Source organism: Equus caballus, chromosome 27, assembly GCF_041296265.1.
Source record: "Equus caballus isolate H_3958 breed thoroughbred chromosome 27, TB-T2T, whole genome shotgun sequence".
NCBI classification, from domain to species: Eukaryota; Metazoa; Chordata; class Mammalia; order Perissodactyla; family Equidae; genus Equus; species Equus caballus.
The window spans coordinates 33,303,010-33,330,964 of record NC_091710.1 but is presented as its reverse complement, the minus strand read 5'-3'; the positions used below and the strand labels follow the sequence as shown (position 1 = coordinate 33,330,964).

The window sequence follows — 27,955 nt, the reverse complement described above, 5'->3', positions numbered from 1 at the left end:
TCTCCACTTACCTGGGAAAGCGTGTGGATTGGGCGACCCTCTCTTAAGGCACTTAGAACAGAGAATGTGCACGGTGTAGTGCAGTCCAGGCCACTCCTGAAGTAGGACATTCAGTTCCTCTACCAAAGGGGTTATGGCTTGCCATGCCGTCCATATATTTGGTAATGATGCATGGCTGGCAATGGACAGAGTGTCTGGGTGCAGGACCCCCTTGGCAGGTCTGTAACTCACCACCACTGGAACTTTCCCCCGATAGGCAAAGATCTGAAGTTTCCCATCGGACCTGTGCACCACATGGCTGTTGATTTGGACGCTGTAGCGTGCAAACAACCCAGGTGGGAAGGTAAAGGGAAAACTATATTCAATCTGCAGTTGCTCAGCCACGAAAGACTGCCCCGCCAGGTTGGTCCCGTTAATCCAGGCCTCCGCGTGGGGCACTTCGTTCTGCACATAGCATGGGAACTTGTACCAGGCCGTGGACCCATTCAAAGGCTTGCCCTTGGGTTTATTGAGGCAGTAACAGAGTCCCATCTTCTCCAGCAGCTCCAGCAGCAGCTGCAAGTCCTGCTGGGCCTGGACATGAGGCTTAAGCAGCAACCGAATGACATGGGCTGGCAAGAGCCCATGAAGCAGAAAGCCCTCTACATAATGATGGAGCTGGGTGGCCCGCAGCACGTCCTGGCTCGGGTTGGGCAGCGCCACCACGGGGGAGCTTTCCCCCTCGCCTTCGCCCTCTCCGCTGGTCCCTAGGAGCAGCTTATGCAGCAGCAAGGAAGGATCCCTCTGGAAAAAGACATTGAGAATGTCGATGAGGCGGGTGAGGTTGTGGAAGACGTGCTCCTTGAGCGCCGGGCTGTCCTCAAAGTAGAGCAGCTTGCCGCTCTCGTGCAGGTAGGAGAGAGCACTCTGCAGCCGGTCCTCGGTCAGACCCGCCTGCAAGCCCAGGCGCGCCGAGTCCCACCAGCTTAGCCAAAGGCGCTGCGCCTGAGGGGGCTGGAAATGCAGCTCCTCCAGCACCTGCCAGGATCGAGGCAGCACTCTGTGTAAGTTGGGGAAGATTTCCCGGTGCTCGGCCACCGAGAGCAGTTTGTCCCGAAGGCGCTGTAATTGGCGGGGGTCCCTGCAGCTAACAGGCAACACCGGGGAGAGGATCTGCAGCCGGTGGTTGAGCAGGTACTGAAAATGGGCCTTGCGCCGCCGAAGGTTCTTGTCCGAAACCCCATAGTAGGCTGCGTGGGGGCTGGCGGAACGCAGCTCGAAGTCCCGGGCCAGGGCCTCGTCCACCACCTGCGCCAGACGGCTCAGCCCCTCCGCGTCGTGCTTCTCCTGCAGGGCGATCTGGCGGTGGATGTCCAGACACTTCTCCTCTAGCTCCCGCTCCCCACACAGGTCTGCGTGCGTGCCCACGATGCACACCACGGCGTGAGGCACCCGGGCCCCTACCCGATGCAAGAAGGAGCCCACGGTGGTGGGGAAGCCGGGTGGCTCATAGGTGGCCAAGTTCACCACCAGCACATAAAGGGCTCCTGGGGAGAGGAAGAAGGGCTGGATCACCTCGTAACTTTCATCGCCAGCTAAGTCATACACGATGAACCGCAGGCCCCGGGAAGCATCGGCCGTCCAGCTGGTCACCTCAATGCCCTTACTCACGGGAGGAGGTGAAGGTGGGTAGCTCTTCTCCTTGTCCCCTCCTCCTTGGTTTCCCTCCACTCTCTCCTCGGTGAGGCAGTGGCGGAGTAAGGTCTTTCCTGCAGCCTTATGGCCCATCAGAAGCAGCTTGAGGCGCGGCTGCACCGCCGGCTGGGAATGAGCCAGCTCCTTCTGGTAGGCTGCGATGTAGGGGATCCCCTTCATACAGACCTCGTAGGGGGGCTGGATCAGTGGGTTGTCCTTGATCTTCCACAGGCCCACCCGGGAGAGCTGGCCAAAGTTGTCCGGCAGCACGGCGATCTGGTTCCCCTGCAGCACCAGCTCCTCCAGGCCGGTCAGTTCCACGATGGAGTCCGGCAGGTAGCGGATCCGGTTATTATCCAGCCACAGGGTGAGAAGACGACTGAGGCCCGAGATGAGGGATGGCACTGAGGTGAGCTGGTTGCGGCTAAGGTAGAGCTCCTCCAGACCAGCCAGGGGCAGCAGCGCGGCAGGGAACTCCTCAAAAAGGTTGGAGGAGAGGTTGAGCATTTTGAGCCGCTGCAGACGGCTGAACTGGGCGGGCAGAGCCTGCAGCCCGTTGTTGTCTAGCATGAGGCTCTCCAGGCTGGCCAGCTCACAGAAGCCGCTGGGCAGGGTGCCAAGCTCAGCCCCACTGAGCCAGAGGATCTTGAGGGCACGCAGGGCACTGATATCCTCAGGTAGGCCCCGCAGCCGGTTGCTGGACACGTCCAGCTCCTCCAGGGCCGCCAGCTGCAGCAGCTGCCGGGGAAAAGCAGTGAGCTGGTTGTGGTCCACGTCGAGGGTGCGCAGGCGGTAGAGGCAGGAGAGGGAGTCGGGCAGGTGCGCCAGCCGGTTAAAGCTGACATCCAGCTCCTCCAGGTGGGCAAGGGCGCCCAGCTGGGCGGGCAGGGCGGGCAGCTGGTTGTGGCTGAGGTTGAGCTTGCGCAGCTCCCGCAGGGCACTCACCACCTCTGCGCCCAGGGCGGTCAGCCGGTTGTGGCTCACGTCCAGCTCAGTGAGGTGGTGGCCCAACTCGGCCACCGCCGGGGGCAGCCGGGCGAAGCGGTTCCTGCGCAGGACCAGGACACGCAGGCTGCCCAGCGCCGAGCCCAGCCCGTCGGGCACCTCCTCCAGGCCGTTGTTGCCCAGGTTCAGCACCTCAATGTCACCGATGTTGGCCGGCAGCACGAGCTGGGGCGCGTCGGGGGAGTCGATGGGGTCGGCCCCGGCCGCGCTGAGCGTGAGCTGGCGCAGGTTGCTCCGCAGCTTCCTGGCGCGCAGGGCGGCGTCCCGCCACAGCCTCACCGTCTTCAGGTTCCCACTGTCCTTTCCAGCCATGGCGGGGCCCCAGGCCGACACCCTCACGCGGGCGCGGGAGCCCGCAGCTACATGCCGCGCTGCGCCCGGGCGGGCGCCACTCTCCGGGGCGCTGTCGATCCCGCTCCCCCCTTCCCACCGCCCCTCGGCGACCGGCGGCTGGGGGTCCTAGCGCAGCCAGCGGCTGGGCGCCCGCAGCTGGGGCGCGGCGGCGACGCGAGCAGCTCCGGGGGGCGCCGAGCACGCGGCTCGGGGGCAGGCGGCGGCGGCCGGCGGGGAGCGCCGCGCGCATTCTCCTTCCTCCCGGGCCATGGGCGCGCCGGGCCGGCAGGGCCGCCGCCCGCCCGCCGCGCCGCGGAGGATGCCTGCTGCTCCTCCTCCCGCTCCGCCCGCCTCGCGCCGCCTCGGTGCCGATCCGGTCCCGCTACCCTCGCAGCCGCGGCCCCGCGGCCCGCAGCGTCGTGGCCTCCGCGAGCGGCTGCAGGAGGGCGGCGCTCGGCTCGGCGGCGGGCATGGTGCGGGCGCAGGGCCGGGGCGCCTCCTTGTCTCCGCTTCCCCGGGCCCGGGCGGGAGCGCGAGCGCCGCGTCCCCGGTGCTGCGAGGGCGCGATCGGGAAGCGGCAGCGCCGCCCGGCGGAGTGGCCCCCACGTGACCGGCGGAGGCGCCGCGTGTTCCCGGCACCGCCCCGGGGGCGGGAGCCGCGGAGGAGCGCCGGCTGCGGGGCTGGGGCGCTGGCCCGGTGCGGTCCCGCGATGCGGACCGCGCTCGGCGGGAGGCGCGCGGGGAGCCCGTCCTGGCTGCGGCTCCGGGGCGCCCGGGCTCTCCTGCCTGCGGTCGCCGGCGTCTGGCTCTTTGTCGGCCCTGAGCCCCTAAGGATTTCTTTTTTCTTCCCTCACGTGTCGGATCCGCTGGCTTCCCCTGCTCGTTCTTTACCCCCTTCCCCTTCCACTCACTCTACATCCACACTGTAATGGAACTGGCAGAACTCAGAGGCCTGGTTTCCTTGTAGGAGCTTAGAACCAGAGTGCGACTAAACAAAAGAGAGAAAAGCAGGCAACCAGTCATTCATTTGGTAAATATTTATTGAGGCCCTATTTTGTGCTCGACCAACTGAAACAGACGTTCTCACTCCCCGGGGAAAGGCTCTGAGCAGGCTCCTCGCCGGCCTAATGGGGGGCGGGGGACGGGGGTACGCACCGTGTTTTATCTGGGGTATCCCATTCATCCTCGCCCCGTGCAACAAACACCTTATCCCCAACTGTACAGTACTTGTAATGCTGTAGGTTCAAGAAAATGACAGCGGGGGCCTGCCCAGTGGTGCAGCGGTTAAGTGCGCACGTTCAGCTTCGGTGGCCCGGGTTGGCCGGTTGGCATTCTGGGTCGGACAGGGCACCGCTTGACAAGCCATGCTGTGGCAGGTGTCCCACGTATAAAGTAGAGGAAGATGGGCACGGATGTTAGCTCAGGGCCCGTCTTCCTCAGCAAAAAGAGGAGGATTGGCAGCAGATGTTAGCTCAGGGCTAATCTTCCTCAAAAATAAAAAGAGCTGTTTCAAGCAAAATTCACAGCCCGCTGCTCAACTCGGAAGTTTATTTTGTGTGTGTGAGGAAGTTTCTTTGAGATCATATCTACACTAATAACTTCTTCAGAATTTACCAAAACCTTGAAACCTATCAACTCTCCAGATGCCACCTCCATCACTGCCTCCAGATTGGCTGCTAATGAAGCAAAGAGTTTTCAGAGACACAAAATCGAATGTAATTGGTTAAATGCACCGCTTTACACGTTGTGGCTCTCTCCCACACATGCCGTTGCTATCACTGGGGGACCCAAATTCGGTGCAAGTATTTGAGTTGTAATAGTTTGTCTCTTCAAAGACAGCGCCTGAACGTCCCAGGCTGGAAAGCTGCCCCAGTGATGGTTATCAAGCCTGGGTCGTACATCCTGCAACTGGACGATGCTCCCAGGGTCCAGGTGGGTTCCACGGGCTGGGACACCATGGGTGAAATGTGAGTACATTAAACAGGGCAAGCTGTGTTCACCCTAAAGGACTTCTTGGGAGACCTAATTGCCCAAGGGTTCCCCTGGCCCCCTACCCCAAGAAAAATTCTAAATCATCTAGGCCGACCCTTTGTTTTGCAGAGGAGGAAACAGGCCCAAGATAAGTAACTTCCCAGTCAGCCAGCCAGGTAAAGGGTAGAGCCAGGTGTGCTAATTCCCCTTGTGGGGGTAATCTGCTGAGCACATCCCTTCATGGGATTCTTGAGTCAGACCCCAAATCCTCCACTCTTTAGCTCCTTCCCACCAAACTTGAACCTCAGCCTGGGGAAGAAGACAAAAAAGGCCTCAGCTCCCTAACCTACTGTATTTATTTATTTATTTTTAAAGATTGGCACCTGAGCTAACATCTGTTGCCAATCTTTTTTTTTTCTTCTTCTCCCCAAAGCCCCCCAGGACATAGTTGTATATTCTAGTTGTAGTCTTTCTGGTTGTGCCATGTGGGATGCTGCCTCAGCATGGCTTGGTGAGCAGTACCATGTCCACGCCCAGGATCCAAACGGGAGAAACCCTGGCCCACCGAAGCAGAACGCGTGAACTTCACCACTCGGCCACCTGGCTGACCCCCTCCGTACCCCACTTTGAGTGCTTAAACTGAAGTCTTAAAGTGGTTTGTATTGGATCTAAATAACCTATGCTAAACAGTTCTTCAGAACTAAAAACTAAACAGTTTCCATCAGAAAATTATACTTCCAGCTTTAAGATCTTTGAAAACTCTGCTCTTCCTTCGTCAGGAGATAGTCTGTAATTTGCTTCGTCTGATAAAGATTGCTGGGTAGGATCAGAGAACACCCTGTCTGGGGCGTCTTGCTGCTCCCTGGAGCACGAAAGCCTGGTGTAAATGAGTTTGCTCGGCAGGAACGTTCTTTTTGAGCCCTTCAGCTTGCTGTGGACTGTTGCAGTCAATATCGTGGGAAGCCTTGTAGTAAAAAGCCTTATCCAAGCGTTCTTTGGAAGTCAGATCAGGAGAATGCCAGGATAAAATATAACACCAGGAAAAGAAATTGTGTCCAGCATGGCTCTTCAACTCAGAAAGAAGGATCCCAACCTGGGCACCCAACCTGGCACTCCTCTTGCCACACCCCACCCCTTATGGTAAAGTTTCTGATGGGCCAAGGGGTATGAGGGACGAGCCCCCTGGACCTTCTAGGGCACGCTTGGTGTGAGTCCCTGAATTCTGGTACAAACAGCCTCAAGCCTGCTTGGGAAGGTGGGGCAGTCTTTCAGAGTCATTCAGGGGTTGCTGATGGGAACATTCCAGACCTCTGGGCGTGGGTGGAGCTTGATGTGCCCACAGGCTCCTCACTGTGCTGGTGGAGCCCAGGTTAGGATGAGAGGGAGCATGGGTATTGCCACATTTGTTAGCCCAATGTAGCACATTTCAATATTTAAGCATAGAGTATATGGGCCTCCACTTGTGCTCTTGCTCCTGGCCCTGCACATGTTAGAGGTGGCCTTGCACATGTTGGGGTTTTCCTAAAAGCAAAACCCAATCATTTCAGTTTGGAAAATAGGGACTCTGATTATTGGAGGTTCTCTTGCCCTGGATGTTTATCCGACATCATGGACCTAATCTATACACTTTCTAAACTTTTCCATTTATCCTGTTTTTCTTACTCTGAGACTGTTTTCATTTTGGCTGCTGCCATATAATTGCAATTGGCTTTCTCCCAGAATCCAGACCCTCTGCGAAGGCATGATTCATTTAGGGCAATGAAAGCTAGGTCTTGAGCAAGGCCAAGATGTGGCTAGCCAGAGGGGAGGATCCCCGGGCACTTGGGCCAGAGTCTTCCATTCCATGACCTGTCAGTGTCGCAGTCTGAGTGGCCCAGCAGCAGGGGTCCTTCACTCCCAGCCTTCTGAGACTAGCAATAAGCTCCGTGTAAGCTTTCATCCCTGGTTTCTTTTGTTCTGTCTTCAACATGCTCAACTTTCCTCTATCCCGGCAGATTTTTCTCTTGACCTTGCTACTGCTTCGTTGCTTGATTCTTTCCCTGTCAGATATGTTGCATAAGTGGTCTGGGGCTGGTCTGATTCCTCTTCACTGGTTCCCTCCTTGGGCCCAGTAATCTGGCTTCTATCCCCACCCACCCACAAGGTTGCTCTCTAAAAGATTCACTCACCCTTTCTCCTTCCTTGACCTCCTTCCCATCGCTGAAAATGTTAAGCAACTTCCTTTGGAAACTTTCTACTTTCTTGGCCCATAGAATATTTGGTGTCATGTTAAGGTCCGGTTTTTCAAAAAGAGCCCTATGAAGGCTAATTAGTTCCTTGTAGGAATCAAGTTTGCAATTAGAATAAATGCTATGAAATGAATCGCTATAACTACATAGACAAACTGGCCAGGAATTGCCTAGTTATGGATCCTTTTATGAGAGTAGTTAGTCATTATGCTTTTTCGACTTATTCTATTTATGTTAAAGATGGTTGATTTGGAAAATCGTGTTAGTACCCTTTTCCACTGAATTTTAATTTTATCAACCGCAATGTAATCAAGTTTTTATTTTAGGGTGACCAAATGTTCAGTGTGCACAGACTGAGGGGTTTCCCAGGATAAGAGACATTCTGAGCTTAAAACCAGAGCAATCCTAGGAAACCAGTACGGTTAGTTAACCTCCTTGGTCCTTCAGAAGATCACTTTATCTTGCTCTCCCTTTCCCCTTCAGCAGTTCAGAGGGCATAGCTTCCCAGAAATGCAGGCTTTGACTTCCTCCAGCTGCTTTAGATTTTCAAGAATTCTGATTTCATTTACTCAGTAAATGCTTACTGACTTATCAGAGATGACGTTCTTGGGCTTGACATTCTAACTAACTTTGGAGTATGGAAACTCCCTGTCTAGTTTTAAGAGGAAATTGGGCCAGCCCTTAAGCCTTCAATGCAAACGAAGCCCAAAGCTAGGATACAACCTTTCATGGCGAAATTTACTCAGTTCTCGCCTTGAAGTCTGGAGGGGCCGGGTATATGCTGCCTGTATCGTGAAAAGATAAAAGAGAAAGGACTCCCCACATTTTTCCTTTTTTGTGATTTTAGATCCAGTTAATAGTTTGCTTTGAATAAACATTAACAAAAATGTCCCCTCCTATTTGGCTAAAGGTAAGTAAGAGAAACTCTCACCTCCAGGATTTTAATCAGGCCACTCCGTTCTTTGGTTTTCTTGGAGATAGAAGTAGAGGAAATCAAGGGAAAAATAGAAAAAGGAAAAAGGAGGGATGCCCCTCTAACAGGTTTTAGGCTTGCTCCAAAGAAGAGGATTAGAAATAAAGCCTTAAGAATTGACATAAGGCAGTTTAGCCACAGGAGATCTTCGAGGTCATGTCATCTAAACTCTTTGATACTGGGCATGTCCAACCGAGGTATCCAAGAATAATGCCCCGTAATAATAGCTAACACGTATTAAAGGTTTTCTATACACTCACACCCTGTGCTGTATGCTTTTCATTCAGTATTTCATTTAATCTTCACAACAGCCGTGAGTAGCAGGTTCCTTTATGATTCTCGTTTTATAGATGGAGAAAAATGAAGGCAGAGCTATTGAGTGGCCGAATCCAGACTAAACACAAGACAGAGTCCAAAGCTCATGTTTCAATCACTGTGCTCTTTCTTGGGGGGTTGGTGGGGTGGAGGGGAATGGGTCTTAGTTCACTGTCAGCTGACTGTGTATTTTAAGCTGTAGAGAAGTGGTACCAGCTGGAGAACAGGGCTGACACCCAGTCTTCAGGAGAAAGTGAATTTGGCTCTTACAACATTGAAGAAGGTCATATTGGGCAACCAAAAGCTGTAAGCAAACACTATCCCCAACTACGAGAACTGGGATTAACATCTGTTGTTAAATGTGACAGCAGGAAGTAGTATTTCCACGCCACTTTTAGATAAGTTGAGTTTGATTTGTTTCTTTCTTTCTTTGCTTGTTTTAGAGAGAAAGGATTTAATATGTGTCCCCCAAAAAATCTATACTTCAATTAGGGAGCATTTCAGATTCTGTCTTTTGAGAAAAACATTAAAATAAAAAAAACCCAGAAAGACGGAAGACTAAATTATCGAGCTAAGATTAGGTACAAAGAATCTGACATCTTTCGTTTGGAGAAAATAAAAACTTAAACTTCCTCCCCCTTCTTTCCCCAAATTTAATAAATCTGCCTTGAACTCACTGTCTGATTTGAATTCGAGCCAGTTTGTATCGGCATTGGCTAAGAAGTCTGAGAGGGGTCACTTAGCTACCAACAGGGAACACAGAAAATTCTTCAAGACACACTGACTCCTCCAGAGAGCAAAGGCAAAATTGTACCAATATGTCTGTTGTTTTTTCTTTCCCTTGCTCGACAGAAAACAAATTTATCTTGGAATGGGCAGCGTTAAATTTAACATTGGATCTCTTTGTGTTTCCAGGTCAAGTGGGAACACATATGCTCCCTACTGAGGAAAATAAACTGCAATGTATTTTTAGCATCTGTTGGAAGTACTTTCAGCTGAAGACATTCTTCAGGATCCAGTCTGTTTCACCGAAGGCTAAAGGATTTGCCACAGTGTCACCTAGAATTCCAGGGCTTACCCTGGGGGTCTGTAAGGAGCAGTGTCCATGACCCCCCTCCCTGGCCCACCCCCACCATTCTCAGTCCCAATCCTGGTGCAAACATCCTCTTTCTGACAAAAGGAAGGAAAACCATTCCAGTGAAAGTTTAATGAAAAACATCTGTGAAATAGTCATGACAAATGAAGCTAACTATAGCACACTTGGCATTTTAAGATGAAGCATGTCCAGGAGGAGGGAACAGGGAGGATGGGGAGCAGAGAGGCTGCACCCCCCTCCTTTTGTGCCTAATGCTGAAGGTAAGCCATGGACAAGGAGGAGCCATATGCTGTGTCTTTGTGAAAGGTGCCTATGGGTGCCTTTGTGTGCAGTGCACAAATTGTGCAGCCCCAGTAGTGGAGGTTTAGTTACTAGTCTGAAATGTAATGTTTGTTTGTGAGATTTGGTGTCAGTGAGACAAATGGTTTAAGACCTTGCTTCTGTCTGCACAGTTTTGATAAATATCTCCCATTTTCAAAAACAAATTTAGTTAACTGCTGGCTTTTAAATAAATGACGCAAGGATATTGCATCCTCCTTGTGAAACATTGGATTTCTAAAATAGAAACAAAGTCTATGGTGACATAGTATAACACACATCATAAAGCATAGCATAGCATTTTCAAAAAGGTGAAATCTTCTCTGAGAACCGTAATTTTGACTATACTTATGATAAAGCCATGTATTTATTAAAATACAGGGAAGCTGAAGTTACCATTTGTGTTCTTCCTGCTATTTTATTACTCCTGTAGCAAAAAAGAGCTTGTTTACTCTTCTGTAAAATAGAACAATGAAATCGGATTCCCACCTCCTCTGCTTCATCCCATGAAATGGGAGGTGCCTTGGAATAAGGCCATGTCAGTATGAGGGACTATGAGGTGTCATAATAGAAGCATCCCAGTTGGTCATAACTTCATTGTTAATCCAATGAATATTTGCATAAGGCCCTGTGCAGGGTGCCTGAATACAAGATAATTTGAGAAGATTCTGCCTCTGTTGTCTTTATCAGAGTGTAAAAATAAAGCCTTGTCTACTGTTGATTAAGGCAGTCTTCAAAAGCTGTGGTCCTGGGGCTGGCCTGGTGGCGCAGCGGTTAAGTGCACATGTTCTGCTTTGGCAGCCCAGGGTTCACCGGTTCAAATCCTGGGTGTGGACATGGCGCCACTTGACAAGCCATACTCTGGCAGGCATCCCACATAGAAAGTAGAGCAAGATGGGCACGGATGTTAGCTCAGGGCTGATCTTCCTCAAAAAAAAAAATAATAATAAAATGAAAAGGTAAAAAGAAAAAGCTATGATCTTCTTATAAATTAAAAAAATACTGTTTCAAAATTCCCAGCACAGATTGGATGAAAGTCTAGATAAAGCAGCAGCGGACTCCTGAGTTTTGTTCCTTTGTTCCCTAACTGCAGTGGCTCATCAGATGTTAAAGAACAATTTGAGGAAGTCCTTTTCTTCCTCTGTAGGGTAATATTGTTCTGCGGTCTTTAAAAACTAAGAGTATTAAGTTTGTCTCTTAGGAGTTTGGGTTTTGTTCTAGTATAGAATAGTATTAAATCTGTTATTCTTCTTTGGCTTTTTTAAATAAGTTTTTTAAATAACAAGTTTAACACAATGTACAAATTAAATGAAAACGTGCCTCAGATTAAACTGGGAAAGTTATAGGAGGCTTGTCCTAGCAGTTTAGGTTTGTAATGGAGGGAAAATAATTTTCCCTCTACGCTTCTGAGTTCTTGGCTGAGACGCCCGTAATAAAAGACAGATTAACAAGAAAAAAACAAACAGATGTTTATTAACTGTACACCTCATGGATACATGCGAGATAACTGGGGGAAAATGCATACCCCAAAGAGGTGGCTTAGAACTCTGGCTTAAAAAACCATCTTAAGGGCTGGCCCCGTGGCCGAGTGGTTAAGTTCGCGCGCTCCGCTGCAGGCGGCCCAGTGTTTCGTTGGTTTGAATCCTGGGCGCGGACATGGCACTGCTCATCAAACCACGCTGAGGCAGCGTCCCACATGCCGCAACTAGAAGGACCCACAACAAAGAATATACAACTATGAACTGGGGGGCTTTGGGGAGAAAAAGGAAAAAAATAAAATCTTAAAAAAAAAAAAAAAACCACCTTAATAGGGAAAGGGGAGGGGAGGTGTAGGCCTCTTAGGGGCGAGTAAATGATTTTTAGGAAAGATGAATGGGCTCTTAGAAGAAGAGATGGGAGGGGTGATAGTTTGTGACAGAGTTGTTCAGGGCGTGGTGTTGATCTCTAGTCTCCTCTCCTGTCATGAGTCAGTCCTCCCTGGTTGACGACACTCCTGGGGAGGGGATCTACGACAATTGACTTCCTCGGAGGATCTGCCTGTAGGCAGATAAGGGGAGTTCAGAGAAAGCCTCTCCTCGCATTTGCTGTTCTTCAAGTGCCTATTGCTCAAAATAATCATATACCAAAGCAGCATATTTTGAGGTGGCGTGTCCTGCCTCCCCCAGGTTCCGTGCTGCATTTGGCATAGTCACACAACCCTACTGCTTGTCCTTATTGTGTCCCAGGCTTCATCTCTGCAAAAACACTGAAGGTAACTGGGACGAAACTCTCCGCTGGTGTTTTTTTTTTTTTGTTAATTTTAATAGTCCCCTATTTACGGATGATATTCTTAAAATGGATAGCTTTATTTTTAAATCTCCTGGTATATAACATTAAATTTGTGATAGAAGATTATAGGGTGTGATTTTTAAAAATACATTTAATGTCCGGGGCCAGCCCTGTGGCACAGCGGTTAAGTGCGCACGTTCCGCTTCAGCAGCCCAGGGTTCACCTGTTCGGATCCTGGGTGCGGACATGGCACAGTTTGGCAAGCCATGCTGTGGCAGCCATCCCACATATAAAGTAGAGGAAGATGGGCACGGATGTTACCTCAGGGCCAGTCTTCCTCAGCAAGAAGAGGAGGATTGGCAGCAGTTAGCTCAGGACTAAACTTCCTCAAAAAAAAAAAAAAAATACAGTTAATGTGATGCATGACTTTTCGTATCTGTGTAAATTCTCAATGGTCCCTTTAACTGTCCCCTGTCCTCCCAGCAGTGGACTCCCAGCAGCTATTTGTCCATTGAGGCCCCACACTCCTGCCCTCAGTTAATTATATCCAAAGCAAGTAATTAATTGAAACTGGGGCAAAGTCCCTATCCTAGAAATCTGGAATTGGGATTGTAGGAGAGGAAAATAATTTTCCCTCTAACCTTCTGAGTTCTTGGCTAAGACCCCTGTAATAGAAGACAGATTAACAAGAGAAAAGCAAACAGAAGTTTCTTAACATGTATACCTCATGTATAGATGGGAAACATCCAGGGAAAAATGAGTAATTCAAAGTGGTGGCTTAGAACTCTGGCCTATATGGCATCTTCAGCTGCAGACATAAGAAAGGTGCGGAGGAGGCCAGTTCAGGGCAGGAGACGGAGGGTTGTTATGCACGTTCAAGTCAGAGCCTTCTCCATCGATGAGGGTATAAAGTTGTCTCTGAGGCTTAACCTTTGTCCTTCCTGGTCGAGAGGGTAAGAGGGACACCTCTGTAAATTTATGTCCTGCTTTTAGGCAAATAGGGGAGGACAGGGAGCTTTTCTTGTGTCTGCTTCTCCTTAATTGCTTTCAGCTCAAAATAATCCTTATGCCAAAGTGGCATGTCAGTCTGGGGTGACATACTCTACTACCCTTCAGGACTATCCTATAGGAGAGTAGGAAAGTCATTCTTTCTGTGGGTCCTCACTTTAAATTGGAAACCATGAGCAGCCATCTCCAGATTGTCAGAGGTACTTGGGAGCAAAGGAAAGCCAGCTCGCGAAGAAAGAAAAAGGCAGACATGAAATGATATCAGATACAAGAAAGAGAGTGTATTTCTTGGATTTCCAAGAACGTTTTGGTTTCTTGCCTAGTATTCTTGAGTTTTAGCAACATTCTCTGCCCTAAAGACTTACAGTAAATCCTCTGCTTTTGCTAGAGCACTCTTGAATTGGTTTCTCTTCCTTGAAACCAAAAGACACTTAGCATAGAAATTTTTATGTGGAAGTAAGTTTGCAGGTTACAGACCATCAAAGAAAATTGTTATGTCAAAGCAGATGAGGTGGGAAGTGGGTAGTCCTGGAAACAAAGGAGGTTTGGTAAAGTGTGTTCAGTTCGTGCAGCTTTTCAAGGAAGTGGAATGAAAGCAAGAAGGAGAGAGGCTTCAGGCCAAGGTTGCCTAGGCAAAAGCAGACAGAGAAAAACAGTAAGAACACAATTACATACCACAAGCCTTTCTGACCACAGCCAGCCATCTAAGACTGCTCAAAATCAGTCTAAAAAGCCTGTAAAAAAACACAAATCAATACAACCAAATTCTGTATTGTAACCACTTGAAAATAAGATTAGTGTGTTTATTGAGAAAATGTATACTCTTGGCAATTAGAATGGGAAGATCTGGGAGAAACCAGAGGTGCTGAGGACTTCAACCCCAGAACCTCAGCTTTAACTCCCCAAACCCTCATTTGTGTCCCTTGCATTCACCCCACCGCAGAAACGTGATGAGACCTGCCCCCGCTGTAAAGCAGGTCAGCTCAAATCACCCTGGGAACACAGGTGACATTTCATGATACATGAGAGGAAAAAAGTGCCATCATAAGCTAAAGAAAATGACAAACAGGGGAAATATATTCAATAGTCATGCACCGCATAATGACATTTTGGTCAACAACAGCCCACATATACAACAGTGTTCCCATACGATGACTGCCATCTAGCCAAGGGGTGCAGTAGGCTATCCCATTGAGGTTTGTGTGAGTACTGCAGGGGAGGAAGAAATTTTCCTCTACCCTTCTAGGTTCATCTGGCTGCTCTAAGAATTAAATTGGCATGAGGCAGATTAACAGGAGAAAAACAAAAGTTTAATAACATGTGTACATGGGAGAAACCCAGGAAAACCCGGTAACTCACCAAAAAGGCTGAAGCCCTCATCTTAAATACCATCCTCAGCTAAGGACAAAAGAATATTTTCAGGGTGAGGAGAGTCAGGGACTTCAAAGGGAAGGAAGGCAATTCACAGGCAGGTAAAAGGAGAAAATATTTGGAAAAGAAGAGTTTGGCCACGCAGAAACAGAAGAACACAGAGGGGAGCCCAACAAACAGGCTTTTATAGGTTCCTCCCTCCCCACTATCTGGTTCATGTTATACTAAGGTGATAGCTTGCTTCCTGAGACAGGATTTTTTATTTGAATTCTTTTAGGCAGTTAAGGGGGAGGTAACAGGTAAAACTTTCTAAGTCTTTTGTTTCTTAAAAATAATCTGCCTGGGGCCGGCCCGGTGGCGTAGTGGTTAAGTTCGCACATTCTGCTTCTCAGCGGCCTGGGGTTCGCTGGTTTGGATCTTGGGTGTGGATATGGCACCGTTTGGCAAGCCATGCTGTGGTAGGCATCCCACATATAAAGTAGAGGAAGATGGGCACGGATGTTAGCTCAGGGCCAGGCTTCCTCAGCAAAAAGAGGAGGACTGGCAGTAGTTAGCTCAGGGCTAATCTTCCTCGAAAAAAAATAAATAAAAAATAATCTGCCTAAAGTAATCCTTGTGTTAAAGAGACACATTTTGGGGTGGCAAATTTTGTTCCCCTGCAGTACACCCTATGATGTTCTTGAAAGGACGAAATTGCCTAATGACACGTTTCTCGGAACGTATCCCCATGATTAAGCGATGCATAACTGTATGTTACTATATAGGGATTATATTGAAGATATATAAGGAATTCCTACAAATCAGTTTGCAAATGATGAATATCATAGTAGAAAAACAGGTAAAGAAAACAGTTTACGTTAGTAGAAATACACATGGATGATAAATATGTGAAAAAAATAGTTTAACCTCACGAGTACTCAAAAGTAATGCAAATTGAAATAGGATACCATATTTAACATATTAAATTGGCATAGCTTTTTAAACATACATATCCATGGAAGAATAGGGAAAAGGATTGCTCTCGGGTATTACAGCCAGGAGTATATTGGCACAACTTTGTTCAGAGCATTTAATAATATGCAGCAAAAACCTAAAAATATGTTCTACTCTCAGGAGTCGTTCCAAGGAAATGGAGATGCACCCAAAGGTCCACATACAAAGATATTTAGTGGGGAAAACTGAAAACACCCTGAATTTCCAACAGTAGAGTAATGATTGGTTAGGTAAATGTTGGCATACATATATGATAGAATCTATGTAGCCATTAGAAATTGCTTTCCAAGAAAATTTAATAACTTTCAAATATACCTATGTTGTAACATTGCTGAAAATTTCAAGATACAGTTATTCATATAAAGCATGACCTTACTTTGATGTAGCTACGTCATACCTATATGTATGTGTGTGTGTGTGTAAATGTACATTCATAGAAAAAACCTGAATATATATGCTTCAGATTGTCAGCAGTTTTTATCTCTGCATGCTAGAATTACGACAATGTTATTTTCTTCCTTCTTTGTTTTCCAAATTTTTTATAGTAGGTATTATCTTTATTATTAGAATAAGTTATAATTCAAAAGAAAATCATGCAAAAGAGAACATATATTTTGTTTAGGCAATCACAAGAAGCACTTGTTATTTTTAATGTTATATTTCTGTATTTCCATTTGTGATTTGCTTGAGAGCAAAGATGATCACGAGGAAATCCCCATCTTTCCTGGAATATCAATCTAAGCTTCCTTGTTGGTCTTCATTCAACCCTTATCCAACATGTGCAGTTTCTCCAAGTTAATTGCATGAAACTCATAAAATTGGGGATTTTTAAATACATTTCAGTGTCGGGAATATGGTTGCCTAGTATTACAATACCAAAGATACCCAGAACTCTCACTTTTAGCTGCAAAATTATTTTAAACTTGGGGCCGGCCCGGTGGTGCAGCGGTTAAGTTCTCACGTTCCACTTCGGGGGTTGGGGTTCACCGGTTCAGATGCCCCGTGCAGACCTACACACCACTTATCAAGCCATGCTGTGGCAGGCGTCCCACATATTAAAAAAATAGAGGAAGGTGGGCACGGATGTTAGCTCAGGGTCAGTCTTCCTCAGCAAAAAGAGGAGGATTGGCAGCAGATGTCAGCTCAGGGCAAATCTTCCTCAAGAAAAAAAAAAATTGAAGGAGATGAAGTTCTGGAAATGGTTTCTTTGCTTCACTTTAATCCTGGGAAAGAGTTTTCTGCCCCACCTCCCTTTTTTGACACGAGATTTCTCTTGCCTCTCCTCTGTGTTCTGCGGAGCTGGGCATTGGAGAAGTAGGCAGATGCCTAAGGGCATCAAGGTCAACAGCAGGTGAGCAGACCAAGAATCCCAAAGGAGAATTCAAGGTGGGAGAGGGAGTCTGAGCCTAATGGCCCATATCATATTCTAGTTTGCTTTCGCTTGACATTTGAATGGAGGACAGTGTTTAATGTCTTGTCCGCGTTAATACAAGTATGCAACCTGAAGACCCCGCCTGTAGGAATTTAAGGCACTGCCAGAGGCTGAGTGAGGAGATACCTTTGGGCAATAGTGCCTTTCCATCAATCATCTAAGTTAGGTGAACTCTTATTTAAAAGTTTCATAACCAAGTGTTGGTAAAAATCACTTTGCAACTAGAGTGACCTCTCTACCCGACCTCACTTTGTGGCTCTGGGTGAGTCGAATAGCCACCCTGATTCTAATTCCATCAACCAGTAAAGGAAGGAGTTGAATTACATCAGATGCTTAATTTGGAGTCTGACAGTGTGCATCAGCAAGTCCATGAATGTGGGAAATTATAGCAAAATTATATGCATTTTTCTAGGGAGAAGATCCGTAGCTTTCATCAGTTCTCAATTTTTGAATCCAAAGAAATTACAGCCCCATGAATTGTATAATCTTTAAATTCCATTCAATATTAATATGTATGCATATTTTGGACAGCATAGATATCTTCCCAATTTTTACCTGATTAGAGAACTTGATTTTATACCACGTTAAGTTTACTCAGACTTCATGTTGGTGAGGCCAGACTCCAATGTGAGGCGAAGATCATTATTTCCTTTCGTTTATAAGGAATTTTGCTACAGGAGGGGTCTGTATATGTACACGTATGAAAGAGCTACAAAATTCAAAAAGCTTATTAAATCTATTCTATTTTATGTCAGTGATGGAAATTTTGCAATTATGTGAAATGAGACATGATTTTCTAGTTTAGTTGATCTAATTAAGATCTTTTAAAATGAATGTATGTTAAGAACGATGTAACACAGTGTTATCACTATATGATCCTGATGCTGACCTTAGTATAATGTTTTTAAAGACTATATTAGTATATAATAATAAATAATATTTATTTTTAGATACATAAATAACTAAATATAAATAATAATATATAAATAACTATAATGAACTCAGAATCTTCAAATTTTCATTCCCTGCTTGATGTCAGTGATCCAAAATATCTATTCACATCAGTCTCTCTGACATTTACCTGTTCTTTCAAGAGATGGCATTAGAAGTGACTTAATGATGATGTAGGCTCCTAGCATTTTGGTGCTCTGCAAGCTGACTTCAGATATATTGGGAAATTCTGTCTGGGAACAAACACAGGCAGTGTCTCTGCCAGGGGCACTGAATCAACGTGACAGAGCACAGTCCTCTTTCCCAACCAACCAAGCTGGGCACGCGGAGCTGACCTCGCTGCTGTTGGGTGCTCTGCAGTGATGTCTTACGTGTGACAGAGACCGTAACCACTACACAAAAGAGCAACCTGGCCCTGCAACTGCGGAGAGCAGTTTGTTCTTATTTTTGAAGTGGTTAACTTTGGATTGTTAGAGCGCCTCTAAAGGTCTTACAGAGGGTTTAAATTCTGTCATTTGATTTCTAGATTCCTCATCTCTTTGAGTTTTGAAAATATCACTAGCACTTGTTTTATGTGCAGTTTTGGCCCCCAAAGAATTCAGTCAATTTGCAATAAAGACTGAAATAAAATAGTTAAAAGAATTATGAGACAACTAGATAAACAAAATTTGGTATATCCATACAATGAAATAGTCTTAACTAGGAAGGAAATTCTGACACATGCTATAACATGGCGGAACCTTGAAGGCATCATGCTGAGTGAAATTAGCTGGACACAAAAGAACAGATATTGTATGATCCACTTCCATGAGGTTCCTAGACTGGTCACATTCATGGAGACAGAGAGTAGAATGGAGGTTGCCGGGGGCTGCGGGGAGCAGGGGAATGAGGAATTATTGTTGAATAGGTACAAAGTTTCAGCTTGGGAAGATGAAAAAGTTCTGGGGATGGATGGTGGTGATGGTTGCACAACCATGTGAATGTACTAATGCCACTGAACTGTACACTTAAAAATAATTAAAATAATAAATGTTATCTTGTATATATTTTACCACAGATTTTAAAAATCCATTGAATTAAAAAAATTATGAGACGATACAGGAAATTTGAACACTGAGTGAATATGGAATGATATAAAGAAAGTATTGTTCAGTTGTTCTTGTTTTTTTTTTAAAGACTATCTTTTAGAGGTACTAATGAAATATTTAGAGATAAAATGATATGCTATCTGTCATTTGGGTAGAGATGAAACAGTTTTGACTATGAGTTGATTAAATTTACAGAGAGAGAAAGAGAAAAAAAGATCAAGGCTATATAAGCATGTATTGCTGTTAACTTTATGTAAATGAAATCAAAATATGGATTATAGATTTTTTTAACAAATATGCACTATCCCTTATATTATTATCTATACTTTTTTGGTTTTCCTGAAATATTCCATATTTTTCAAAACTTTTCTTATTACTTTGATTATAAACATCTTAGTACGTTTTCCATTGTCAGTACTATATTCTATAAGCTATACACTTCCAGAAAGCATTGACTGTTCTTCTGGATGATCTTTCAGCCTAATCAATAAACTTAGGGACTTTTTTGAGATCCTACAGAAAACGTAAATTATTCCTTTGGAGTCTTATTCCAGTGTCATTATTTTTGAGGAGTCACTTTTTTCTTACTATGCAACTTTGCTAGGTGAAAAAAAAAATGGCATAACATCACCATAGAATCTGCCTAAACACTAACACAAACTTAATACTAATATAATTTAGTTTCATCCATACTGAGAGTGAACAGATGTATATATTCTTTAAACTATGTACTCCTTGAGAACAAAATCCGTGGTTTTTTTAAAGTAGGAAATAATGAGTACTAATAAATATTTGACTAAGAATAGAATGTCCAGGACTCCATTTTTGGAATTCCTGTGCTGACCTGTAAACCATCGTCATATACTTGGCAAAGAAGTCTAGATGTATTATTTTAACTCTTACAAAGCATGGATTGTTGGTAATTTAAAATAAAGCCCCTCACTCACTTCATCCCAGTTGTGATGGCCTTTGTATTATTCTTGAAAATCTGGAGCACTTTCCTCTTACAGTTCCCTCTGGAAATCTCTCCTAAGATGTTTGCATGAACTCCTTCCCTGCTTTTTCTTGTAACTTTCCTGGAGACCTTCTCCAACCACCCCAACTAAATTTGATCCCTCTCCTGCCCCGTTTAACTGTCTATCTCTTTACCCATCTCTTCCTACCTCCTCCCCAAGTGCTTATCATTACCTGGTGTATATTGGTTTGCTGTCTGTTCCCCACACACGACTATAACTTCATAAAGACAGGGAATTTTTTTTTCACCCCTGAATAACCTAGGCCTTGGCACACGGTAGGTCACAACTGAATATTTATTGAATCAATGAATGGACAAAGAGTTGAAAATGAACATACGGTTGAAGAGAGTCTAACTTTTAGCTAGAACAATGAACTTCAGTCATATCTTCAGCAACTTCCATGGGACACTCATGGAATTTAATTACATGTATTAAATATATTAAATCTTCAAAGCACAGTATAAATAAGTCTTTTAATACCTCCATGAAACAGATGCTAATACTCCATTTTATAGATGGCAAAATGAAAGCACAAAAACGAAATCCCTAAAGATCAATGAGTGAGTCAATGTCAGAGCTAGATTTAGAGAATTTTGAATATTTAGTCTCAAGCAACTGACTCCCGAAAGTCATTTGTCTATATCTTGTGCTTGTTACAGCTCATTTAAAAGCGTTTACTATTCCTGAATTTGAAAGCCTCTCAGGTAAGAAATTGGCTTGTTGTGACAGTAGGTGGTGACTCAGTTACTGTAAATGTTCTTTCAAGAACTCGTTCTCCATCTATATCCAGCACTTCACAAAGTAAGTTGCTGTCTTGGCAGAAATATATGGTCTGTAAGTAAGTTACCAATTAGTTTCATTATGCTTGTGCCTCATTTAATTTTAAAATGGATTCCTCCACCCAAATCGATTGCAAAAGCAGGGGAAACCCTTTATGCAGTGTCTGTAAAAGATTTTCTCAAAGTCTAATTGTACTTTTGATTCTTCAGACATTGCTGGAAATTATATGATCCCAAAATTCAGTACACCAGAAGGGTCACACAACCCCGTTTTCTTCGAGAAGTCTCTTTTTATATAAGGACAGTGGTTCTCAAACTGGGCTACATTTAAGAATCACCTGGAACATTTATCTATACTGATGCTAGAATCGCACCCCCAGGAATACTGATTAATTTGGTCTGGGGTGTGACCTGGACATGGTGATTTTTTTAAAGAAGCTTCTCAAGTGCAGCCAAGATGGAAACTTTTGTAGCAAAGTGTCAGTGCATGGATCTTCCGACACGACCTGAGAATGAAATCCGAGGAGAAAAACGAGAGGACCATGGATATAATGATTTTTAGATTTCTCTGTAATTCCAGATAATGTACACTATTTCAATATTGTTAATATCTTATGGTATTCTTCACCCTGGGGTTATTTTTCAGAAGGATCTAGCTTTACGTATCTAAGATTTAAGTGAAATTGGTCTAAGATGAAAAGGATGTCAAGGTGACAACAACTGGGATAAAGTGTATGAAACATTCCTTAAAATGTAACAAGCTATAAAAATGTGAGATACAATTATTATTCATCAAAATTTTGACATGCTACATGAGCCATACAGGACCAAAGTGGTCATTTATATGATATAAACTGCCTCCAAAATAATTTTTAGTGATAAACAAAATTCACTCAAAATGTGTCTACTTTTATTTTGGAGACATCGTGTCTTCATCATCAATCACTCTCACTTGCAGAAAAAAATGGATTTAGTTTTTCATGCCTGAAAGTTTTACCCATTCTAATACCTACAGCTTAAAGTAAAACAGAACCCTATTGTAACACACTAATTGCGGCTGACAATTCAGATCCCTCTATAACAAAACCATTATGAAGAGTTACACCCATATATGGTCTTCGTTTGTTTTCTATCGTGTTCTCCCACTTGGTACTTATTTGGTTTGCTTGCTTATTTAATTGTGAGTGTTAACAAAGACAACATAGAAAAATACAAATGAGGAAAAAATTACTGAAAAAGAAATGCTTTTTCAGAAATCATTGAGAAAAAACACATGACCTCAGCTCTTTAAGAGCAGGACTAGAAATTCTGCCTCCATCAGTGGCTCATCCTTGGCATCTCGTTTGGTGCTTCCAGAACCCCGTTCTCCTGGGTCCCTCCCTCCCTTCACTGGCTGTGGGTCTTGGGTTTCTTGTCACTTGATGACTTAACCTCTTTGAAAGAGTTCTTTTCCCCTGCTTTGCTCCAGGCTGTTGGGTTTGCTTTTTGGGAAGGTTCTCTGAAGCAACAAGGCTGGTGTCATTCAGCACTCCTTTGTAAACGCTCCCTTAATTCCTCCGGTTGAGTCTGGCTCATTGGGTGTTGCCCATAAAAAACAGTGACTTTTGTAATCACAATTAGAGCTGGGTGGTGTGACTAATCAGTCAGTTCACTGCATCTCTGTTATCTTTAGCGAAGTGAGTCTGTTTCAACGTGAGCTTTATGTTCAGATGTCACTCCCTACCTGATGTTCAAATCGATATTTGTTCCAGACTCCAGATGTTAAAAAAAAAAGAGGGGGCTATTTGTTTTCTTTCTAAAAACGTGTTCTATATGCCTTGTCAGGAGTGGAACTAAGTGCACAGGAATTTGGAGACATTCCATATGCTAGCTCACTATCCAGAATTCACAGGGCAGGGAAGCCATATTTGAGGAAGATTAGCCCTGAGCTAACATCTGCTACCAATCCTCCTCTTTTTGCTGAGGAAGACTGGCCCTGAGCTAACATCCGTGCCCATCTTCCTCTACTTTATATGAGGGATGCCTACCACAGCGTGGCTTGTCAAGCGGTGCCATGTCTGCACCCGGGATCCGAACCAGCAAACCCCGGCCCACCAAAGTGGAACATGTGCACTTGACCACTGTGCCACAGGGCCGGCCCTGTTCAGCCATTTACATCAGTTTGAATTTGAGAATTTTTTTTTAATACTTTGGTTTATAATCCAATAAATCCTTCTTTATTTCTTTTCTTGCTCAAGTTTTCCAGCTTTGGCCACCAGTAGCTCTTGCAATTGTTTCCTTGTCCCTTTGACATACGCCTTCATTATGGGCTTTTTTTTTCTTTTGAGCGCTTCCTTGATTTCTGGCTCTACAAGATGCTCCAGGTTCATCGCATATGTTTCCTGCCCCACTTCTAGAATCAGTCATATCTCTAAGGAGCCCTGGTTCCTTTTGTCGGAGAATGGTAGTAGAAATCAAGATCTACGGGCCGGTCCGGTGGGGCAGCAGTTAAAGTTAGCACATTCCGCTTCTCAGCAGCCCAGGGTTCGCCAGTTCGGATCCCGGGTGCAGACATGGCACTGCCTGGCAAAAGTCATGCTGTGGCAGGTGTCCCACACATAAAGTAGAGGAAGATGGGCATGGATGTTAGCTCAGGGCCAGTCTTCCTCAGCAAAAAGAGGAGGATTGGTAGCAGATGTTAGCTCAGGGCTAATCTTCCTCAAAAAAATAAATAAATAAATCAAGATCTGGGTGACAAATATGCTCATTGTTACTCTGGGGTGCCTTTGCTTCTCAGCTGAAAGAGAAAGAAACTATATGTGCGTATACTAACCCATGTATCTACATATATCCATAAATATTTCTATATGTAACCATTTGTATCTATGTTAAGCAAAACAGGAGTTCATACAGATGTCTCTAACTCTAATTCATTACCACATTGATCATTCCAACCACCTTCTCTTGCTTCAACAGTGAGAAGCCTGGCTCCGACCATCCACCACCCCTTTCCTTAATTGTTCAGTTCCAGTATACACGTATAGCAGTATCTGAACGTTTGCTAACCTGTACCCCTGTGGGAGGCAACCTTATCAACTAGGGTTTTCTAGAAAGTCTGGAAGACATTATTCTGGATGGCCATGAGCCTGATATCATGCAACAGCTCTGGTGCTGAGCAGGAAGGGGCAAATTGATAAGGGAAGACGGTTAACGGTCTCTACCATGGAATGCATTTCAGTGGCAGCTCAGGGAAGAGAAAAATACAGTGGTTTATTTTGAATTTTAGCTGAATTTCTATGAAAAGGTAGGTTGTTTTCTTCCTCAGACTGCAACTTTTTGACACAACGCTCGTTTCCTTATTTTGCCGTAGCACGAGTCCCATCTTCTTTCAGCCTCCAAAGCCGTCAGTCGTCCTGGACAGAAGTCAGAGGAGCAACCTTATTGGGTACATCATAAACTGTGAGGTGAGAGGGCACAGCAGGGTAATGAGGTGGTGAGGGATGGATGGATGGAAGCATCCGCTAGTTATTGAGCAGCTGAAGGTGGCACAGATTGTAAACAGGCGCTGCCTGATCCAAGACATCAATACAAGGGAAAAGAAACATGGGCGATGGGATGGGCTTTTACAGTTGACTATTAATGAGGCCCCCCCACAACTTGGACGAGTCTGTGCCCCATCACTAATCTGTTACCAAAGTAGCTGTCAATGCGCCATTTTCATCCAATGGCGGTTGGCAATTCTCAAAACAAACCATTCCACACCCACTCTCCAAACCTGATCTGATAGCCAAGAAGCGTTATGCCAATATATGGGAAACGGCGAGCAACTCTACACCGGGAAATCTAAACTTCTCCCTATCAGATGAGGCGACTCAGAGTTTAAGATTCTTCAAGAGAGGAAATGACATGATAGAAGGAAAGGGGCTTTGGAGACCCTCTCCTCTGGGTTTGAATCCCAGCTCTGCCACTTAACAGCTGTGCAACCCTGAGCAAATTTTTGCTGTTGTTTGTGTTAAATTGATATTAAAATACCAAATTATTAAATATAATTTATCCAAATAGCCAAACGATATATTTTATTAATATTTAAAGTGATATGTGACAAAACCCACAGAATTTTATAGCACAAAGAATGAACCTAATGTATGTAAATTTACGAACCATTTAGGAGGTCAAGGGAATTCCAGGATGGAATGCAGAATGTGACAAAACTATCTGTACTACAATGTATGAAATAACTTCGCTGCGAGGTGAGGGGGCAAAATGTTAACCTAAGTGACTTTGGAAATGAGTGGAATCTGTTAGACTGCAGGCAAAAGAAACTGTATGTCAACACTACACTCTACTTGGAAGTGGAACGTGGAATTTCCAGTAAGTGTCCTTAAGGGAGGGGTGGGCCTTTCTCTTCATTCTTCTTCTTTCCTGCTGAATAGAATAGGACATGACGTCCAGGTGGAACACCCGTCTTGGACCACAACCAGGTGGCAGACAAGGGTTGAGAATGATAGAAACAAAAAATAGAAGAAGCCTATGTTCCTCTCCCAATTGTGGAGCCACCATACCAGCTAATTTACATGGAATGAAAAAGAAACTTCAGTCTTGTTTACCTTGCTCTTATTTTGAATTTCCTTTCACAGATTAATCCCAACTACATAGATTTTCCTTGTATCTTTTACTCCCTGCCTTTTATCCCTCCACCTCAGTCCCTCAGAAAATGAGGGTACATAACTTTTCATAGTATAACTCTCCTTGTAAGCCCCCACATTCCGAGATATTCTTAAGCACTTAACTGTAACCAACAAAAGGGGTGCATAAAGTGGACTCTTGTTCACAAAAAGATTATGCCCTTGCATGGAATAACAATTGATCGGTAGCATAATTTGCATTAACTCATCATCTAGCCAAAAGAGTTTTTTAAATGATCCAAACAGTATAAATTTAGCTTTTGTTTCGTTTCTATCAAAATTATACACTTTCTGCATTTGAGGAGAAATGCCAAGAAGTATAACCTTTAAAAATGTAAAGTAACTAAAATATACAACTATATACTGGGGGGATTTGGGGAGAAAAAGCACAAAGAAAAAAAAAAGAAAAAAGAAGATTGGCAACAGTTGCTAGCTCAGGTGCCAATCTTTAGGAAAAAAAAAAAAAGGAAAGCAACACAAAATAAAAACACTAACATGCTGTTTTGGAAGGTGGTAAGTTTGGGGTCTAAGACAATGGAAATATTTAGAAACTAGTCATTTATGACTAGCATGCTGTTTTTCTTTTAAGTATTTCCGTAAATAGGCACTAATAGTCTGACATCTCTCTATCTTTCTTTTCTCCTCCCTCCCGGACTTTGGAAGTTATACTGAACTTAAGAATTACTTGTCTGTTCATAGAATGATAGAGCAGAAAAGGAAGATGGCAGTTAATAGTTGCTAGGTGTCCCTTTCAAAATGGTTACCTAGCAACAGTTGGAGCCTGTAGCTACAAGGAGTGGTACCAGTACAGTTAAAGGTTGCTTGAGCTACATAGTTGCTCCACTGAAAATCTCATCAGTATGGTTTTTAAAATAAGAATCACATTTTGGGGTCATGTTGGCTGATGCACAACTGACCATCTGTTTTATTTGTTTTGTCTCAACCTCTGACAAGAGGAATGTGCTTGCTGTGTTTACAGAAAACCACTTAGGTTGTGGAAAAAAAATCTGACAGAATTTGTTGCTAAAACAAAAATCTCTCTCAAAGTTCCTAGATGCCAGGGATAGCAAATAGGCAAATCTATAAACAGATTTTTTTTTTTAACCCAAAGTCCACTTTTATGTAAGAAAATTAATGGTTTACTTAAACCCACAAAATAAGTTTGAAGAGTTTAAACGAGTATTAAATAAAATAATTTTCACTCAAGTTAAATATCGTTCTAAGATCACTCAAACTGAGCCAGCCTCCCCTGTTTCATCGGCATACATTCAGTTCCAGGAAACTAAGACAAAATCTATTAAAGGAGAAACGCAGGATGTATTACAGTGGTTGTGGTATTTGATATATATATCCTGTCATTAGGCTGCACCTTTGTTTCCTTTGTGTTAAGCCTCTCTCTTTGTTTACACCAACTTTCTATCTGTCTTTCAAAATCATGAAAATATTTCATCTGTATGATTTCTCCATAAAGTCTTTGGAGCTCTAACATCTCAAAAGGAAAATTCTCAATAAGGTTTAAATGCACATCACCTATGCTGTGTGGGTTAGAAAGGAGATTCTATTAAAAATCAAATTTTTAGGCACTCAAGTAGATATTTGTACACCAATGTTCATGACAGCATTATTCACAATAACCAAAAGGTAGGAAAACCCAAGATGAGCAGATAAACAAAATGTGGCATATATAAAAAATAGAATAGTATTCAGCCCAAAACAGGAATGAAATTCTGACACATGCTCCAACATGGACAAACCTTGAAGATACTATGCTAAATGAAATAAGCCAGACACAAAAGGCCAAAGAGTGTAGGTTTCTCTTATATGAAATACGTAGAGTGGTCTAATTCATAGAGATAGAAGGGAGAAAAGGTCACCAAGGATTGAGGGGGTCAGGAAATGGAGAGTTATTGTTAATGGATACAGAGTTTCAGTTTTAGAGAAGAAAAATTTGTGGAAATGGATAGTGGTGATGGTTGCACAACATGGTAAATGTAGTTAATGCCAGTCAATGGTACACCTAAAATGGGTTAAAATGGTAGATTTCAATTATGTACATTTTACCAGAATAAAAAAAATTAAATGCATTTATTTAGTCCAGACCAAATATTAACAATGCTCTGATTTTCCCTTGTGCTCCAGTGTCCTGATGGGAGATAATTACAGGGAGAGAAAAGTCTGCTGTGGGTATTGTGTAATGTGCACCCAAATACAGAAGAATAAACCACGCCGTTATCCAAAGAGTAAAATCCTGCCTGATTCTTGCTGGGAATTCTGACATTGGTTGAAACAAAACTTAAAAAAAAAAAAAAAACCAGTCAAAGAATGACTCTTTTGAAGAGAGAAGGGGCTGGCAACACATATTCTAACAAATACCCATTGTATTGTTTCTTGTTGGCCTTTTTTCATCTATGGCCAGACATTTCTTAAATTTGTCTATCCTGAAGAATTTAATAAAATATATTTTAAAAATGA

At 44.3% G+C, this 27,955-nt stretch overlaps 1 protein-coding gene and 1 long non-coding RNA gene across 6 annotated transcripts in view; one reads left to right on the top strand and one right to left on the bottom strand.

The window, feature by feature from the left end:
* MFHAS1 (multifunctional ROCO family signaling regulator 1) overlaps positions 1-2,991 on the bottom strand; it is a 94,999-nt gene extending 92,008 nt beyond the window's left edge. For all 4 annotated transcript variants that reach the window (XR_002804376.2, XM_023630579.2, XM_023630576.2 and 1 more), the window contains exon 1: positions 12-2,991. Coding sequence is in view for 3 of the 4 variants with exons in the window: in XM_023630579.2 (XP_023486347.2) it covers positions 12-2,991 (2,980 nt within the window). In the remaining variant the exon portion in view is untranslated. The remainder of the gene's footprint in view (positions 1-11) is intronic.
* Positions 2,211-27,952, top strand: LOC111770907 (uncharacterized). 2 transcript variants are annotated; one of them, XR_011433383.1, is made up of 5 exons: positions 2,230-2,532; positions 9,415-9,855; positions 24,169-24,262; positions 24,967-25,169; positions 27,623-27,952. It is a non-coding gene; the product is annotated as an uncharacterized lncRNA (long non-coding RNA). The 2 variants fall into 2 exon arrangements; XR_002804377.2 differs by lacking the exon at positions 9,415-9,855 and having other exon boundaries at positions 2,211-2,351.
* The last annotated feature ends 3 nt before the right edge of the window (positions 27,953-27,955 follow it).